The 18,001-nt window shown below is 36.4% G+C and overlaps 1 protein-coding gene across 1 annotated transcript; it reads right to left on the bottom strand.

Annotated features, from left to right (window-relative positions):
• Positions 1-14,108: 14,108 nt before the first annotated feature.
• On the bottom strand, positions 14,109-16,461 carry LOC148015584 (uncharacterized). The gene is made up of 2 exons (XM_087665025.1): positions 15,694-16,461; positions 14,109-15,262 (listed from the first exon to the last, which is right to left on the bottom strand). Exons 1-2 carry the CDS (start codon positions 16,115-16,117, stop codon positions 14,328-14,330), a joined length of 1,359 nt encoding a protein of 452 aa, XP_087521151.1. The 5' UTR covers positions 16,118-16,461; the 3' UTR covers positions 14,109-14,327.
• Positions 16,462-18,001: the final 1,540 nt, after the last annotated feature.

The following is an 18,001-nucleotide window of genomic DNA, read 5'->3' as shown; positions in this document are numbered from 1 at the left end:
ATGGGCTAGATGAAAATTTTGTATATTCACCTTTTTTGTATAGCTATATCTACTTTATAAAAGAAAACCATGTAAGTTTTACAAATATGCGAACATAAAAAATAGTGCTTTTAATTACATCATCATGAAAATAATTTTGGAATTTTGTCATGTGCCATAGAAAGGCAATATGTTTTTTCATTTAATATAGCTACCTTTGCTAACTACAAATCAAGCTCATATTCATTGTGTCTTATTGTATGGCTTGATAATATTGCAACTAGGTGGAAATTTTAGTGTATTTGTTTCTTGTTATCTCTGAATTTTGTGTGTGTGTGTGTGTATGTATTATGTGCACATGATATGCTTTGTAGGAATGATGGAGAAAATAATTTAATATGAATTAGATGCAAAAGATGCAATGATAGCCCATTGCTATCACAATAGGACAACACGGAGATAAATATTGTAATTAAGAGAGTCCTAAGATAGTACTAGGATGGTCAAGATGTGTATTCTGACATTTCTATTTCAATTTTTGTGATTATATGACCAAGCAGGGATGAGGAAATACTAATACATACTAAGTTTGAGGTTGTAGTGGGATAAGAATGAGTTCAAGTGGAGAAAAAGTGCTATGTTTTGTGATATAGATGAGGGTTGGTGAGTGAAATCCATAACTAGTTAAGATCACTTGTTCTAAGAGGCCACGACATTCAGTCAAAAGGAGGTGCCTAAGTGATGTTTACGTGGTATATTAAACACCATCATTAGGGGATATTTGAGGTCTCAAAAAAGCAATGAAAAAGGCAAGTTAATAGAATGAAAAGAAAAGAAGACCCCCTCCTTTCTAGATGGGGTCTGTAACAAAAAGTAGGGTGATATTTTTAAATAAATAAACATATATAAAAAGTCACTATTATGGCATTCTTGTGGCTTACATCAATCTACAAATCTAGATGTCTTTAAAGGTAACAATGCCCTAATAAAGATCCAACCTTCTCTTTATGAAAGTGAAAGTGAATACTTAATTTTATTTTTTTTCGAGTTTTGATTACCTCCCTCCATTTTCATTGTCTTTTTTTATTCTTCTACTCCTTACTAGTTTCTTCCTCATTATTTTTCTTCTCTGAATTCACATAGTTTTTCCCATATAAACTTTGAGATCACATTCTTAGATATGGATAAATTATCTAATCATATTTTTAATGTTAGTAAAAGATCTCTTTATCATCTTCATATTGAGCTAGAGAGTGAGTACGAACTAAATAGGAAAAGGACAAAACCCAATACTATTTAAAGTTCATGAAACATGTGCTCATATTTGAGAGAAAAAAGAATCTTGATCTTTGGTTGGATGGAAAGTTAGACCCCAAAGACCCCATTAAAAATAGCACACCTCCTTTCTAAAACATCCCCTCATTGATTAGGTTTATTGGTGATGGTTATAATGGTTTTTTAGGCATTATATTTGATCCTGTTTATTGAGAAGGATATTCTTAGATTGGAGAATCACTTACTAACAAAGCTAAGAGATGAGCCATTACAGAAATTGTAGGATTATTAACAAAAGATTCATTCATTAGAGAAATGTATTAAAGCACACTAGCAAAAACAAACTATTTTAGGCATTTGACCTTGAGAATATCAAAAGAGGAATGGCTTTTGTTTTATATAATGCTCTACGATCTTGGCAAAGGATGGCTGATAAGATGTTTGCCAATATCTTGCATGAGGAACTTAAGCCTTTATAGATAATTTGGGGGTTGCCATGATATGCAATGGATAGCTTATAGTCTTACACAAGTGCTTTGAGCGTTGCCATGAGTAATGTATAGCATTAAATCCTTGTAAGTGTGTATTTGTGGTACTTTATAGGTTACTCTTGGGTCATGTGAGTGAGTGTAGCTAAAATTGCTACTAACCTTGAAAAGTAGATGTTATAATAGCACTGAGCCCACCCGCCAACCCTAGGAAGGTCCGCAACTTTGTTTCATTTGTGGGTTATTATCATTAGTTCATCAATCCATTGTCTTAGCATTCACTGCCTTTGATGTATCTTTTGCCGCATAACCATGTTTTTGAGTGGATTCAACCATGCAAGGTGACACTTGAGGATAAGATGAGTGTTGAAATGTCAAGCTCCACATGAGTTGGCATCTACTACATACCTTGGTGATGTGCAAGTATTGGGGTCTAAATGAATTTATCCTAACGTGAGTGCACAAAAGTGTGTATGTATAGTGCAAGTAGTTATGAAAGGCTGTGTGTGGGATAAGTGGACTAGGTGGGATAGTGCACAAGTGTATGTGCACTAGAGGGTACAAGGTGAGGGCTTAATGCATAGTAGTGAACTAGGAGCAAGAGATCCATGATAGCATGATTTTGGTAGTCCATCAAGGGATGTATCTATCTAAGTGACTAAATTTGGAACTCCCATGGAAGATCTAACCTTCTTGACAGCCTAGAAAAAGTGGCGAAGGTTTTTAATATCTTTATGGTTGCAACAATGTATAACATGAGTTGCTACATATCCTAGATCCAGGAAGTGTAGTTGTATCACGTGGCTACTTTTTCAAGCCAAAAGCTAGGAATCTCAGAGCTTGATTTTAGTTATTTAGAGAAAGTTAGCTTGGATATAGTATTTGCTACCAAGAATTTTAGGCATTACACTCTTTATGAGAGGGTGGTATTTTTCACCAAGACTAAGGGGTTACACCTATTGTTGAATAAGCTTCAATCCCCCTAAGATCACCTAGCCAAGTGGTTAATATCTTTGTAGGAGTTTGATTATGAGATTTAGAGCAAGCCATCAAAGTTGTAGGGGATTGTTGAATGCTTTGTAGATTTTAGTGAGCCTAAGGAAGAGTGGTTTGATGACAACAATTGTGAGGATCAATGCAAGATTGATGTAGCATCAATCTAGTCATGGTATGCTTCATTAGACATTATTTATCCATGATTAATCCGACATAGAATCTTTCTAAATCTAAAAAGAGGAAGATCAAGCATGCACGTTGCTTTTCCTTAATAGTAGATGTCATGTACAGAAGGGGCGTGGATGAATTTTATCATCAATGTGTGGTGGCTTAGGAGGCACCATTAATTTTAAAAGAGTGCCATGATTTAGTACATGATGGTTAATTTTCTTGATGGCTTACAACCCGCATAAGGGTTTATGTGTTAGATATTGGTGGTTGAATGTTTTCCAAAATGCTTTTGAGTATGTAAGGCATTGCAATTTTTGTCAATGACACAACATAGGGAGTACTCAGCCATTTAACTCTATTTTGGTGACATTGCCCTTTGAAAGGTGAGGTATTGATTTTATTGGACTAGTGTATATCCTTCATCCATAACGTAGAAGTGATACATTATTGTGGTGACAAGCTACTTTACAAAGTGGTTTGAAGCACATTTCACAATGAAGGATAATGTGAAGAAGGTGTCAAGTTTCATTCTTGAGTAGATTGTACGTTGTTTTGGTCCACTAAAGAGCTTGTGTCTAATTGTGATATGCACTTTTTAAATAAGTTTATAGAAGTGTCAAGTAAAGCTCTAAAAATTAAGCATAATAAGACTAAAGCTTGTAACCCCCAAATCAGTGGGTAAGTAAAGAGCACCAATAAATAGTTTGTGGGATTTTATCTAAGGTTGATTGGGATAAAAAGCTTTATGTGGCTATGTGAGTCTATAATAGGACTTTTAAATGAGCACCATGCCACACCCCATTCAAGTTATTGTATGGGGAGGAGTGCATCTTGCCTTTGGAGATTGAGCTACCTATGATGATGAATCATTCCTTAGGCCAAGAGGAAGCATTGCTAACTTCCCTAGCTTATCTTGATGAGATTGTAGGATTTATTGTATCATAGTAGGTAAGGAATAAGTGAATGAAAGTGCTTCATGATCTATGAGCTAAGAAATACACTTTCATAAAGAGTCAGTTGGTTCTCTACTATGATACACAATGTGAATTATTCCTAAGAAAACTAGAACCCAAGTGGAACGATCCTTACAAAATCATTTGTATAGGAAAGAATGGCTCTACAACCCTTTTACCAGATTTGCAAGTGGTATAGTTTAAGAACAAAGTAAATTTCATTATGCTTAAGCCTTACTATCTATAGAGAGTTGGTGTGAAGCTTGGTGCCTTTGTAGGTGTCCCATGATCCAGCTTACACTTGTAGAGAGTACCAAGGCCATTGAATGGGATAGTTAATTTTGTATCTCAAGCAGTTGTATTTAGAGCAATGCTCGAGGGGGGCGGGGGTCACTATGTATAAATCCTATATATGATGTGCATTCATGGCATGTTTTATATATCCCTATGTAACATTTTTTGTGATTTTTTTGACCCTTTTGTAACTTCTTACCATAATTTATAAATCCCTTATTATGAACTTATTTTTTAAAGTTTTTTTAAAAGTAAATCCTTATGTAATAAATATAAAACACTATTTTTATCACATGATTGATCACAACTAGCTCTTAAGGGTTCATAAAAGAGTTTAGCTTTTTAGTGATGATGAAGCTTTGCAAAATATCTTCATGATATATAACATCCAATGTAAAATTTAAAAATTTATGAATAAATCTAGGGTTTGGAAAAAAATTTCAAATAGAGACACTAGATGTACAATGCACACATGCTAGTAAGCTAGTTGCTCAACTCTTTGAATACATTTGCTATGTGGTAGTGTATGCAAGAAAATGCATTAAGTACATGTGGTGTATTAATCATGCATAATCAAGTTTTAAGGGAAAACAAAGTGTAATTATAGAAAAAAACTCTTTAGATGTGTGTGTGTGTGTGTGTGTGTGTGTGTGTGTGTGGAGAGAGAGACAAAGAGAAGAGAGAAAGACTAAAAATCAGACAAGAGAGAGGAGATTGGAATTTCAAATTTCTCAATTCTTTGAATCATCATGTGGGGGTAGTATCATTGCAAAGGACTCGATGAGTAGGCTGTCATTTTGTATTCAAATGTGACATTTGGTGAAGATCGAGTACAAGAAGAGCAAGATGATGCAGTTCAACATGGTACCCTCTCTCAGGTGGTTTTCTACTTTTTTTTCTTCCTCTCCACAATTAGTTTTATGAAAAAGATGCACCCTTCTATCCTTATACCCCACAGCCCTTCAAATTGGCCCATGGCCACTTGACATTGGGCCCTTTTGTTGACCAAACACATGTCCCCAACATTTCCCTTACAAACCAAAGGGTTTTAAAAAGAATTGTGGGGTAAATTACATCATTTAAATGATAGCCCACCGATATGCTCCCTACAACACTATCTTTAAACTCCATTGCATCTTTGCCTTTGGATTGTACTATGAATTGCCCTTAGATAGCTTGTGAAATGAACTTGAATTGAGTCTTCTTTCTTCACTTTTTTTGCTTTAAATCTTCAAAAACCACTCCCACATACTATAAAATAGCTTGCTTTTGCACTTAAAATCTCCTCTTAAGCGTTACCTTTCATATTCATGTGACATGTAAGTTAAAATATATATCTATTGGTAGCTGAGCGTGATGTTTATATGAAACAATATTAGAGATTACTCTTGTCACATTTTACCATGTTTCTACCAGTGTTTTGGTATTACTTGTAATCTATAGTTTAGAGTTAGCAGTCCATGACTATGTGATCTATTCATTGGTGAATAGTGACATTTCTCTATGTATATTTTTTACATGTTACATTAAGCAATTACACATGGAAATCCTATGCAATTATATACTCTCTCTCTTTGTCTTTTGCACACATATATGCATACACACATGCATGCTTTCTCTCTCTACCTTTTGCACACCTTTTCTTTTATAGTCCTACTAGGGCACATGCGAAGCCCTACAATATGAGTGACTTTAATACATGTAATGGTGTGACTTTTCTATTTAAAAATAGATCCAAATCCTCAAAAATCTTTACTTTTGCTTTAGTATAGGTGGGGTATATATGAAGCCCAACCTTGGCATGAGATATTCCCTCTTTTTGTGATCTAACTATATGTTTTGATGAGTTGATGAGACACTCCTCATCGCGTAGAACAACTATTATTAATAATATAGGTAATTAAAAATGCTTTGTTGAGATATATTGCCTATAGGAAACCATCAATGTGTATCTTGTATCTTATCCAAATCAACTATAGGTCCTATTTGAAAGATGGGATACACTCCAAAATGTGTACACCTACAATGCATAGACTAAGGTTAATAGTGTAGCCTATTTAGGCCTCAACATCTAGCATAGCCTGGTGGATTGGATTTGTGAAAGCCAAGACTTTAACCTACTAATTCACTTGATATTTTATGGGTGTACAATGCATAGATGAAGGTCAATAGTGTAGCCCATTTAGGCCTCAACAATGGCTCTAACACAAAAGATCCCTTCAAAAACTTATGGAAATGAGCATATATAATAGCATCCATAAAATATCATACAAAATAAAGATATAGAACTATGATTGAATAAAGGAAATCATTAATCCGACAATAAGGAATAGAAACATTAACCAGAAAATATATTGATGACACTTTGGTATTTGCATCATAAGAAATGTATGGCAATGCACCACATAAACTAGAGCTTGAACAAGACATTTCATTGGTAAAGAAATACGCAAGATAATCTAAGAGAAGCTACATAAGAAATAAAATATCACTACATATATATCTACATCATAGTCTTGCATAACTTCAAGCTATTTTATATCATTTGCATAGTCTTTCTCAACATCAATCCCAACCAATGCTTCTTATACGAGATTCGCTTGCATATTATTGAGCAAGAAACAATATAAGTGCTAAGTAATTTTTAGCATAGCATGCTTTCCACCCACTCATCTAGACTACTTATATTTGCTAACTTTCAAGTCTTTTTTAAGGTTATTGTAATTTCTTATCTTCATTTTACTCTTACACTTGCTATTTTTCAAGTTGTTGTAATACTTCTTGCCACTACAAGAATAATTCAGGTTCCTATAATCCTTCATATTGCTATAGGAATCCAAGTTGTTGTAATTGGGACTATTGTCTTAACACCCAAACTCTTTCTTGTTCAACTTCTAGCAAACTACATTTTTGAATTCTTGTAACATCTTGCAATTCTAAAAATTCCATCAAACCTAGAAATTCTTGGACTACTAAACGTTTTTGCAAACTCAAAAAATCATCCCATGGGTAAAGAACTCCATGCAAAGAACTCGAAAATTTCTTAATACATAATATTACAACACATTTGTGTTATGATTATCTAGCTCATCTAGAGACAATTCTAACATGCTCAAAAATTGATTAGTTTGAACATTTTCATCCATTCCTACTATAACTTGTACTGCATAGACATCTACCTCCCACATTTTCATAATTCCATATATTCAAATTTTACTCATAGATTGATTAGGCTCCTCAAAAACTTAAATAATACTAGCATGAACTAAAACATCAACAACCTAATCATTTGATATATACAAATCCTCAAGAATAATGCCTTGACTTGGAACATGAGAAAATGCTAATTGAGTATGTAAATTGGCAATCTCATTATCTTGTTGTAGAGAAACTTTCTCAAGAGAATTAATAATATCATAACAATGGGAAACATGCAAATCCATTGCATTTTTTGAAAACTTTCCATTATAACAATACTTTCTCTTTCATGACTGATAAAGCTGCAACTCTTATACTTTCTCCTACATTTCTCTTCTTTTTAAGCTCAAAAAAAGTCAATGAATCATATCAATTGGAGATTGATTTGATAGCACATGTTTCATTTTAATCTCTAAGAAAACCACACAAACTAGCTTATTCTTGTAGTTTTTGACTTTGAGTCAGCTTTTGCAAACCTAAACATTGCTAAGAACTGATTATTTGTTGTCCAAAAAGTTATCTTGAAAACTACATATACGGGTAATGGACCTTACTATTTACAATAGAAACTTGCTCAATTTCTTCAAGCTATATAGATTGATAATCTAAAATAGTGTCATGTATGCTTGAAATATGGGTTTCCTAAACAAATACATCCAAAGATGGTGCATTGCACACTATAGACAATAGAACTTTATGCACTTGCAAAGACTCTTTATTGAAATCCAACTTGATAACTAAAGTGAAAACTATGACACATTGGTATGCAAACATTGCCAACCTCTTGGCTACAAAGCAATACCATCCTAAACTCTCTAGCTTTAAAAAGAAGAAGCTTATGTTGGAATTAGTCCCCCAATTTATTTGGTGCTCATGGATCCACCCAATGGTATGTACCGATATAAACAATAGCGAGGTGAAAGTTTGATGATTGTGATATTAAAATCTCAAATGACCAAAAAATGGTAAGAAAAATTGAAACATCACTATAATTGGACCAAGTTGAAAATTTTTTTTCATTTTCACAATGCCCTTGAAGCCATCCAATCATTTGCACTAACATTAATACTAGGAGCTCAAATTTTGATGATTTCGACCTCAAACTTTGGTTTGAACATAGTCATGTTTACTATCATGCTTATCATTTTTGGGGTTTATGTCAGTATCATCAAATTCGAAGCTTCTTAACATCTATGTCAATGCAGACTATACAGAGTATTGGGTGGCTCCACATGTGCCATGAAATTAAAAAATCAAAAATTTATTATCTCCAAACGTAGTTATGTTTATAGTCATCCTTACCATTTTTGGACCTTTTGAGTGCATTTCTAAGATCAAAATGGCAAAACCTTAGTAAAATTAAAATTTCCAAAAAGAAAACATACCATAGAAATTCACATGATTGCTATTACATTCAAGTATACATGCATATGTTCCTTTGCTTTATCTATTTTATTTATGTATCTAAAATGGTAGGTACAATTATGTGCTAAATGTTATCTTTTTAAATGTTGTGTAGAACTAGACATGTTTGTCTAGTTCTACATATTATATATGGCTATATTTTACTTTCTACAATATAGTACATGATAAAATAATATTTGTAGAGTTGCATACGTTTATCTATCCCTATATATCCCTATGGTTGTACTCATAATCACATTTCTTGTCAAAATTGGTTAAATAATGATTTGATGTAATATACATATGCCTTCTCATAAACTAAATATTTTGGAATATGTGCCTTGTCCTCTCCTTTACAATCCCTTACCAAGTGTATTATTTTAAGTGTCTTTTCTTTATTTTGATGCAAAAAGTAAATAAGAGTCATTTCACACTCTTATTTTCACCCACACATATACACAAGAGCATGTGCATGCACATGCACGCACACACACTCACACACACACACACACACACACACACACACACACACACACACACACACACACACACATTTGGTTTCTACATTCTCATGGATGTGCGCCTATTAGAGTATGTACGTTTTTCTCTCCTTTACAAAGGCTATTAATATAAATGTCCTTAAATTTTAACGTGTGAAGTAAATAAGGCTCTATGGCATAACTTTGTGAAGAAATTATATCTAGTGTGACATATGCTTTTGTGTCCTTATTAAAATTTATATTTGAAATTTGGTTGGAAATTTTTATTGATTAATCTATTGAAAAAAATGGGCTCTCTATAGTGTTGGTGATGGAAATGAAATCAAGAGTAGAATGAAATTATAGGGTTTGTAAATAGTTTATATAGATTGTCTCATATATTGCTTCTTTTGTTGTGTTATTCTATTGTTAGAATATTATCTTATTTATATTTACTTTATTTTCATTTGAAAGTGTGATGTCCTTAGAACATGGCATAATATCTCCCAATGGATGGATAATTTTTTGAAAACTGAGCGTCTTTAGATTTTGAGATGATGTTTAAATCAGTATATAATGGTTGAATATTCTTTGAAGCAATGTGTTATGATGTTGGCATCAATTTTAAGCATGATATTGGCATCAAATGTCATTTTCTTTCTCTATCTAGGTCGAATTTGTAAGATATGAAAGAGATTATCAATATTAATGTTAAGCATGATATTGATGTGATCATAGCTTGTATCCATATGTGTTTATGCATGATATGTGTGTGTGTGATATAGAAAACGAAAAGCTTTTAAATACATGTAATACATTTTAAATTATAAATATAGCAACAATATAACTAATCATAATACTAATAGAGATAGAGAGATAGTAAGAAAGAAAAGAAAGAAATTTGTCAAAGTCAAACTATTTAAGTTCAATAGTTGTACATTTTCATTTAAAATGAAAGCACAATATGTATGGAGAATTCACCAAGATACCACTAATTCTAGTTCTTGTCACTAGTCTATTACAACTATTGTATATGGGATTTGTATGTATGTTTCATTTCTATGCACATTTTAAATAGAGAAGTCTACTTCTATGTAATCTTTTGGCATTCACTTCGTATCCTATGAAAAAGAAAGAAGAGTAAATTAATTATGAGAAGATTTTTTCATTTATCTCTTTGTATTCATGATATTATCTCTCCACTTCTCTTCTCCATGTTAGGTTTCTCCCACTTTCTTGTTACGCTTGCATTGTGTAGAGCTATGTAGGCAATGTAGGGAAACTTGGGGTGGAGAATTGTGGGTCTCAAAAGAACTAATACATCAAGGTTACTGGCTAGATTGCAGTGGCAAAGGAGGATTGTCAATAAATCATCTAATCATGCATGTGGCATAGGAGGGGTGGTTGGTAGATTTTTTGGAGATGCACGTGAAAAGGGAGGGCCGAATGAGAATTCCAAACTACCCACATGGAAGTTGGATACAAAAGTATGCTACAATGTTTGAGATGATTAGGGAGCAAGCAAATCATGAGATGAGTAAGCTTTAAAAATGAATATTCATGTGATTGAATCTTGAAATGAATGTTTAAGGCCAAAGCACCATGTCTACCCAACAATCAAAGAGCTTCTGACAAAAAGAAAAAGCCTTTCTTGCAACAAGGCATATCAAAGAAAGCAACTAAGTGATGTCTACAATTATGATAAAGAAGCGTTGTAGGAGGCCACAATTGTACTTACCAAGCTTGTTTCAAACTTGACACATATTCATCTTCTTACATCTTCATCCACTCATTTTATTTCCATAATGCCAATGAGATTAAAATACCTTCCTCTCAAATGTATTTAATGTCATGTAGTGCCATTTGAAAAAAGTGTATATAACTTTAGCTAAAGTAAGGGAATAAGCTCCAAATGTGATCACAAAAGCTCCAAATTGTTTGTTGAAAAAGCTCCAAATATGGCCCAAAAGCGTCTGAATGAAAAAACTTCCTTTTTTTTGCATTCAAAACATTATAGATAATGGTGGTACATTATTTCCGTTGTTTATGTGCTTCTTATGGATTGGGCATGCATTACATGCCACTTTAGGATGAAAACCCACAATGGTTATGCTATTTCCTTTGTCATTGTTTGTACTTGTTATGGATTGGCATGCATTACACTTCGAAGGACGATGCAAGATCTTCTAGGACCACTTGAGCCAATTCTTCCTCTTGATTCAATTTGAAAATTGGATGACTACATTACACTGTGTGTGTGTGTGTGTGTGTGTGTGTGTGTGTGTGTGTGTGTGTTGGTAGGAAAAGCTCTACAATAGTTGAATAAACGTTCCCATGGGAGGGGAGGGGTTGGGCATAGCATGTGATACATTGGAAATGCTTTCATAACTAAACAATTGAATAAATGTTCCATTATTCATGTTTCCATTATTTGCACCCATGAGAATGAGTTCCACTATTCATGTTCCCATTATTTGCACCCATGAGAATGAATAAATGTTCCATTATTCATGTACCCATTATTTGCACCCATGAGAATGAACTAAGGTAGGGGGAGGGAGGGGTTGGGCATAGCATGTGATGCATTGGAAAAGCTTTGGTAACTACTCACGACAATATGTTCCCATTATTTGGGCCTATGAGAATGAATTAAGATATTGGAGGAAGGGATTGGGCATAGCATGTGATGCATTGGAAAAGCTTCTTTAACTATGTGACGAGCAATCGAAAAAATGCTCCATTATTCATATTCCCATCATTTGCAGCCATGAGATTTAACAAGGCATTCTCATGTGCAAGGAATTTCAAATAACTATTTGGAGACCTCATGGCAACTACACTCCAAACTGTCGTCATCGTAATTTCCTACAACAGTAGAGTTTTGGCTCTACTATATTCGAGCCCACAAAAGCCAAATGGATTGTAGATAAACATTTTCTCAATTGATGATATCCAACCAACACCCTAGGCACCACCTATGTCTGTCAAAATGTTAGCTCTTGCTCTCCATACAACACCCATACTAAGTGGACACCGAGTATTCAATTGCTTCCTTTGATTCCATACAAGGCCTTGTCAAGCCTGGGAGTCTTCTTGTAGACGTCCCAAGAGCCAACACTCCCAAACAGCCCTGGAATAAAAGCCAACCATATAATAAAGAGGATATACACGAATAGGAGCTAACTCTCCCAAACAGTCTTGGGATAATTGCCAACCATATAATAAAGAGGATATACACAAATAGGAGCAAAGCCATCAGCTGCTCCGCCAAAACGTCAGATTAGCTGCAAAACAGGGGCCCAGTACCCATCTTCTTGTTTCTCAAAATTGTTGCTTTTTAAGGCATTCCTTACAAGCAAAATTTAAGTGCCTGAGGAAACTGGCGATGATAATTCCACACCATGATGAAATAACATCTCCAAGAATATGGTTTCTTGCACAGCTTCAAGATCCCTTTTTAAAGCTCCTAAAGCCTTGACGAGGACATGATTCTCGAAGAGCTTCAAGGTCCCCCTTTTAAGGCGCTCTCCTAAAATCTTCCTGCATTGATCATTTCGTCTTGATTTTGAATTAGCAGCTTGGCACGTACTATTGGGTAGCTGCAGACATCAATAAAAAGGGATGGCATACATCCTCTTCTCCAAGAGAGCACCCACAAGCACAGGATCGCTGCAGACTTCACCCCATCAAAAATGCATATACATCCTGAGCACCCACAAGCACAAGGTCACAAGTCGAGTCAATACTTCAGCTGCAGCTGTACATTTGAGGCCACAGCCAATTTAGGCATGAAGAGCTCCCAAATTCAAAGATGGTTAATGTCAGGTGCATATTCGTGAGGTTGTTCTCCCAAATCCAAATATAGTTAATGCAGAGAGTGCAATCATGAGCTCGGATACTCTCGCACCAAGCCTAAAGTGCATCCAGCCTTTGCATCACAAACTATTAGGAGTCTTCCGTTTTTCCACTATTTTTCAGTAAAGTACATGCAAACTACGGTATCAAAGAGCCATTCCACCGGATCTCATCCCCACCCAACATGATCATTATGGCCTCCTAGAAATCTTTGTTCTACCTTCGTTCATTCTAGATCTAGATTCAATGAATCACATACTAGATTCAACGAATCGCACCACATGATGAATAAAGGCTACTTCTAAGAATTCTAAGATGTCAGTAACCTCGGGCACATCAACTAATGATAATGAAACTTCCAACGACTATTCTTTCTAATGATACCTGAATTATTGCCCTGCACATGCAATGAATTTTGCAAAACTCCACCAAGCACATGCATGTACAAATTATCACGTTTTCATGTTTTAGCTATGGCAGCAAAGCCCTTCTATACAAAGAATGAGCCATCCAGATTATTCACATGTGCAATACATATGGCCAAAATATACCTCTATAGTTCCATTGAAAATTTCACATCCAAGAATTCTTGTTCCCGACTCCTCCCAATGTCAACTAAAATTACCGTAGTGGGTGCATGCTCGCCGTATAAACAAAGCTCCGCCTACATCTTAACGACTAAAAATTACAGAAGTAGACTTGAACTAGTGCGCACCAGCCACATAAACAAAACTCCACCTCATTAGATCTTAACCTTCAGAATAGCTTGGCACCTCTAAGTGCCACATACATACTTAAATCAAGTATCTTATGCAAAACATGGAATGAATAGAAGTTTAATGCTTATATCTTGAAAGGAGAGTAGTACAAAAACTGTTGAAAGATGGGAACTCATAATAGGCTACGGTTTCTTTAAAAGGTGTGTTCGGTCGGCGAACCTTTGCCAAGGACGAGCATAGAATCTAATTCAAATGGAGACTGCACAATTGAGTGATCTCAGAGGGCCTTCACAATGATGTAGATCTGACTTATCTCATGAAATTATCATAAAGGGCACAACACAGATCAGACGATATACCAAAATCCTGATACATCAAAAGAATCTACTAGAGGTGCCTTCTACATAAAACCAAAGCTCATGTACAAACATGTATCAACCAACTCTTCTGCCCTTTGGCAGCATGATTAGCTTCAAGTTTTGAACAAATGTACCCATAAAATATTTAACAATGTCATCAAATCCACTGCCGCAGGGTTGCCTCTGCATCGCAGAAGGCCTTTTCCAAGTCATCTACGGCAGTCTCCTCACCACATGAGGTGGATGCCATGGAACAAGGGATATCCAGTTCATCAGGAAAATTAAACACGAGAGTAGGAGATGGATGGGAGTGCAATTCGACCCTAGTACTTGGAGGAAACGGTGGTGGAAGACTCTCTCGTTTTTTCATGTGCTGTGTGTATTTGTCATAGGTTGACAAGCCATATTCTTGCAGGAATGGTAAACTGGAAGAATCATACCCTTGCTGTAGAGAGAAGGGCCTCTTCTTTGAATCAAAAAGGCATTTCCCAGAAAGATGTGTTGTTGGTCCAGAGTCATATGGGCCCTCTCTTTTGCTTAGAGGGTTTAACCTCAACTCATTCACGGCTGTTGGACTATGAAGATTTAACCTCATTCCCTGCACAAGGTCATTCGCTGTTGTCTCTTTCATTGCGTTGAAAACTCCCATAGTGTCTTTGTTGTTTCTCTCTGCTGCTGGGTTATACAGCCCGACTTGCTGTCCAATACTCTGCTGCTCTGATTTCACGCAGACTGGAATGTCAGACAGCTTGGCGACTGGCATCTTTTTCATCTTCCTCTTGTTCAAAATTTCATGTTGATTTTCAAGTTTTTCCACATCTTGAGGGAAGTTCAGCTTGGCCTTCTTGCCTCGAATTCTTAGAGCAGCTTTGTCATAAGCCCGGGCTGCTTCTTCAGCAGTATCAAAAGTCCCAAGCCAAACTCGCATACCCTTGCCAGGGTCACGAATTTCAGCAGCATACTTGCCCCATGGCCGCCTTCTTATCCCCCTATACACATGTTTTCTTTTTCTCTCCTTGCATATAGGACCTTGGGCTGTCTCCACACTCTGGAAGATGGGAAGATTACAGGCTACTTGCACAGGTTGACAAGCTGCGGTAAATCAACAATGAGGCAAGTAAATAGATGTAAATACTGTTCTATTTGAAGCAAAATAAACATGCAGGCTGATTTGGAAAAGTTCATAGTTTCTAACATGCAACGGAGCCTCAAAAACAAAGGGATTTTCAGCTATAAACTTGTGTCGGGGCACAGGTAAAAGAAGCTCGCATTTTGAAGTAGGAATGAAGGCATTCCATGGCAACCAATAGAAGATGACATGAAGAAAAATGGCAATGAAAGAATTCTGATGCAATCGTTGGATGGATGAATGAAAAAATTCCACTGAGATGACTGATAGATGAAACCGAGTCATTGACAGATGGGGGAAGTTGTAATTAAGGCACTACATGGCAGGGAACGTAAGTATAGCAACATAAAGAGTATATGACGAGGAAGGAATGTGGCTTTCCACGATATCAGACCTTGAAATTGTTGATTTTTGTTGAGGATGGCAGGGCTACTGAAACCAGAAAAATGGTCGTCACTCTCCTTTTTGCAGCCAAGGGTCTGCAGGCAGGTAGGGAATTTAACTTCCTCTGCAGGGATCTGCACTGTCGCCGTTGTGGGTTGCGCTACAACCAGTTTGCACTTCTCCAAACAGACTGGTTCGCACTTCTCCGGGCAAACAACATCGAGATCGCTCAGGTCGAGTTCGAGGTCTTCGAAAGACTGGAAAGCAGGCTCATCCCAGGGGTCAGTCGAGACAGGCGGCTGCTCCTCCTCGCGCGGAGGAAGGGCAGCAAAGTCTACAAACTTCCACCAGTCCCAGTCATCCTTGGATGAGGCAAGGGAGGAAGCAGAGGAAGAGAGATCGACAGCTAAAGGGAGGAGGGGACCGTGACACATTCTAATTGTAGGGCAAGAGAGACTCTGTGGACATCAGAGGGCTGGAAAAAACCAGTGGGCTGTATTTGTATGCTCTGTTTATGAGGTTTTGATAATGACGAGAGGGGAAAGAGAGGGCAGAGGGTAGCTTGTTTTGGGTGGTCTCACAGAAAACTGGGTGTTCAAGAAGATGACTGCCCATATAAAGAAACTGTCCAAGGCTGCCAGGATTTGGGGGAGGTTCTTGGAGTGGTGACCTCGAGGTGTGACGAAAGCTATGGCGATACGTCACAGAAAGACGGAGAGAGAGAGAGACAGAGACAGAGAAGGGAGAGAAGGGGATGCATCTGGTTAGCTGGTTTGCCCCTGGTTTTGAGTCCAAAACCTTGGCCATCCCCTGGTTTTCTTACTCCGTGTTGGTGGTTTCCAGAGAGGATGTGTGAAATTTGGTGGTATGTACAAGATGTGACATTTAAAAAATTGGGATTGGGATTTTCATGGCTGGATATTACCGCAAGTGGCATAACATGCAATTTGCATATGCAAGCAAGAAATATAGTGCAAGTGGGTATGCCATGTATTAATATTGCAAGTGGCATAAATAATATCCAGAGGCCTTTAAAGCATCACACCGATCGCAAGTGGCATAACATCTATAGTCAATTCAATTGCCTTCGCCTACAAGAAATCTACAATTGACGTGGCATAACGTCTATAGTCAATTGCCCTAGCCTCCCCCCCTTGAAGGGTTCGGTTCCCATATCTCCTTGACAAGGAGAGGGTTTCTTCTAAGACAATGCCAATGCTTGTGAAGCTGACCTCATTCCTATGGAGATGTCGCATACATAAAACCGATTTCATCATTTTCTTCATTTGTTAAAGGGAAGGGAGTTTTCACATGTATGTGGCATTTCTTTTTCCAATGATTTTTTATAAGGCAAGGGTTTATCCCCTTACGTGCCAAATCGAATGGGTAGGGTGTCTGTCAATTTTGCAAGTTGACCACATCGAGAGCAAGTGGCTTCACATGATGAGTAGGTTCTCATATGGTCCTTATCACGTTATAAGTGATGAGCTAAGCTTTTGTTCTTCGAGTGGTCTTGCTTAGACATCATTTAAGCTCGAGCCTTTACCACTAAGTTAGTGCTTTTAACCTTTGCTTGCTTGGGCTGAAATCTTACATATCGTATCCTAGTCTGAGTCAAATGCTTCCATAATTGTGGGAAACTTATGTAAAAATACATAAAAGGAGGGACATCTTCATGGCAAATCATATCCATAATCATAAGTAAGTGATTTCCCATTTCATATGCATGCCCGGCCACATATCACCCAAAAGGAGGCACATGTGCATTGGACCTTGCAAGAATAATTAATATATATGTATTAACCATCAAGATCATTGCAATTGGCCACTTTTATGGATAGTGAGCACTTGAGGTTTTGGAAATTTCTTTGCAACACATTCAGTGTACCTTTAAAAGGTGTGTTTCTTATGTGCACGCATTTGATAAGACGTTTGTTGGTTCAACAATCAATGCCATTACTTTAAACTATGGTGGCTTTCTCTAAGAATATGTACAATATCACATGTCAAGCATGTACAAACTTACCCTCCACGAAGGCATTGATTTGTCAAACCTTCATTATTGTATTTCAACTTTAAAGTGAAATGATTGTTATTGTTGTAAACAACACATAAATCATGTGAATTGGACTTGAATATAGCCATGTCTATTTTGTGAAATTTCATAAGAAAGGTTTGTTTCACATTTTGGATTTTATAACTAGTCAAAGTCACTCCTTGGTGTCTGGGCAACTCACATGGTTGCCGGCTACATAGCAAAGTTTTGGTCACATTTGACCTCTTTTAACTAGTCAATTCTTCAAGGTTGTCTAGATAAT

The sequence above is a fragment of the Lygodium microphyllum genome, chromosome 24 (genome assembly GCF_053477565.2).
Source record: "Lygodium microphyllum isolate KBCC chromosome 24, Lygodium_microphyllum_v1.1.10, whole genome shotgun sequence".
Taxonomy (NCBI): Eukaryota; Viridiplantae; Streptophyta; class Polypodiopsida; order Schizaeales; family Lygodiaceae; genus Lygodium; species Lygodium microphyllum.
Note: the sequence above shows the minus strand (reverse complement) of the source record. Positions and strands in the feature narration are given on the sequence as shown.

Bases quoted from the DNA above. Each gene is read 5' to 3' on its own strand.
- LOC148015584 (XM_087665025.1), bottom strand. From the start codon at position 16,117: ATGTGTCACGGTCCCCTCCTCCCTTTAGCTGTCGATCTCTCTTCCTCT. The intron at 15,263-15,693 runs GTCTGATATCGT...GATTTACCGCAG, and splicing joins CAAAAATCAACAATTTCAAG to CTTGTCAACCTGTGCAAGTA.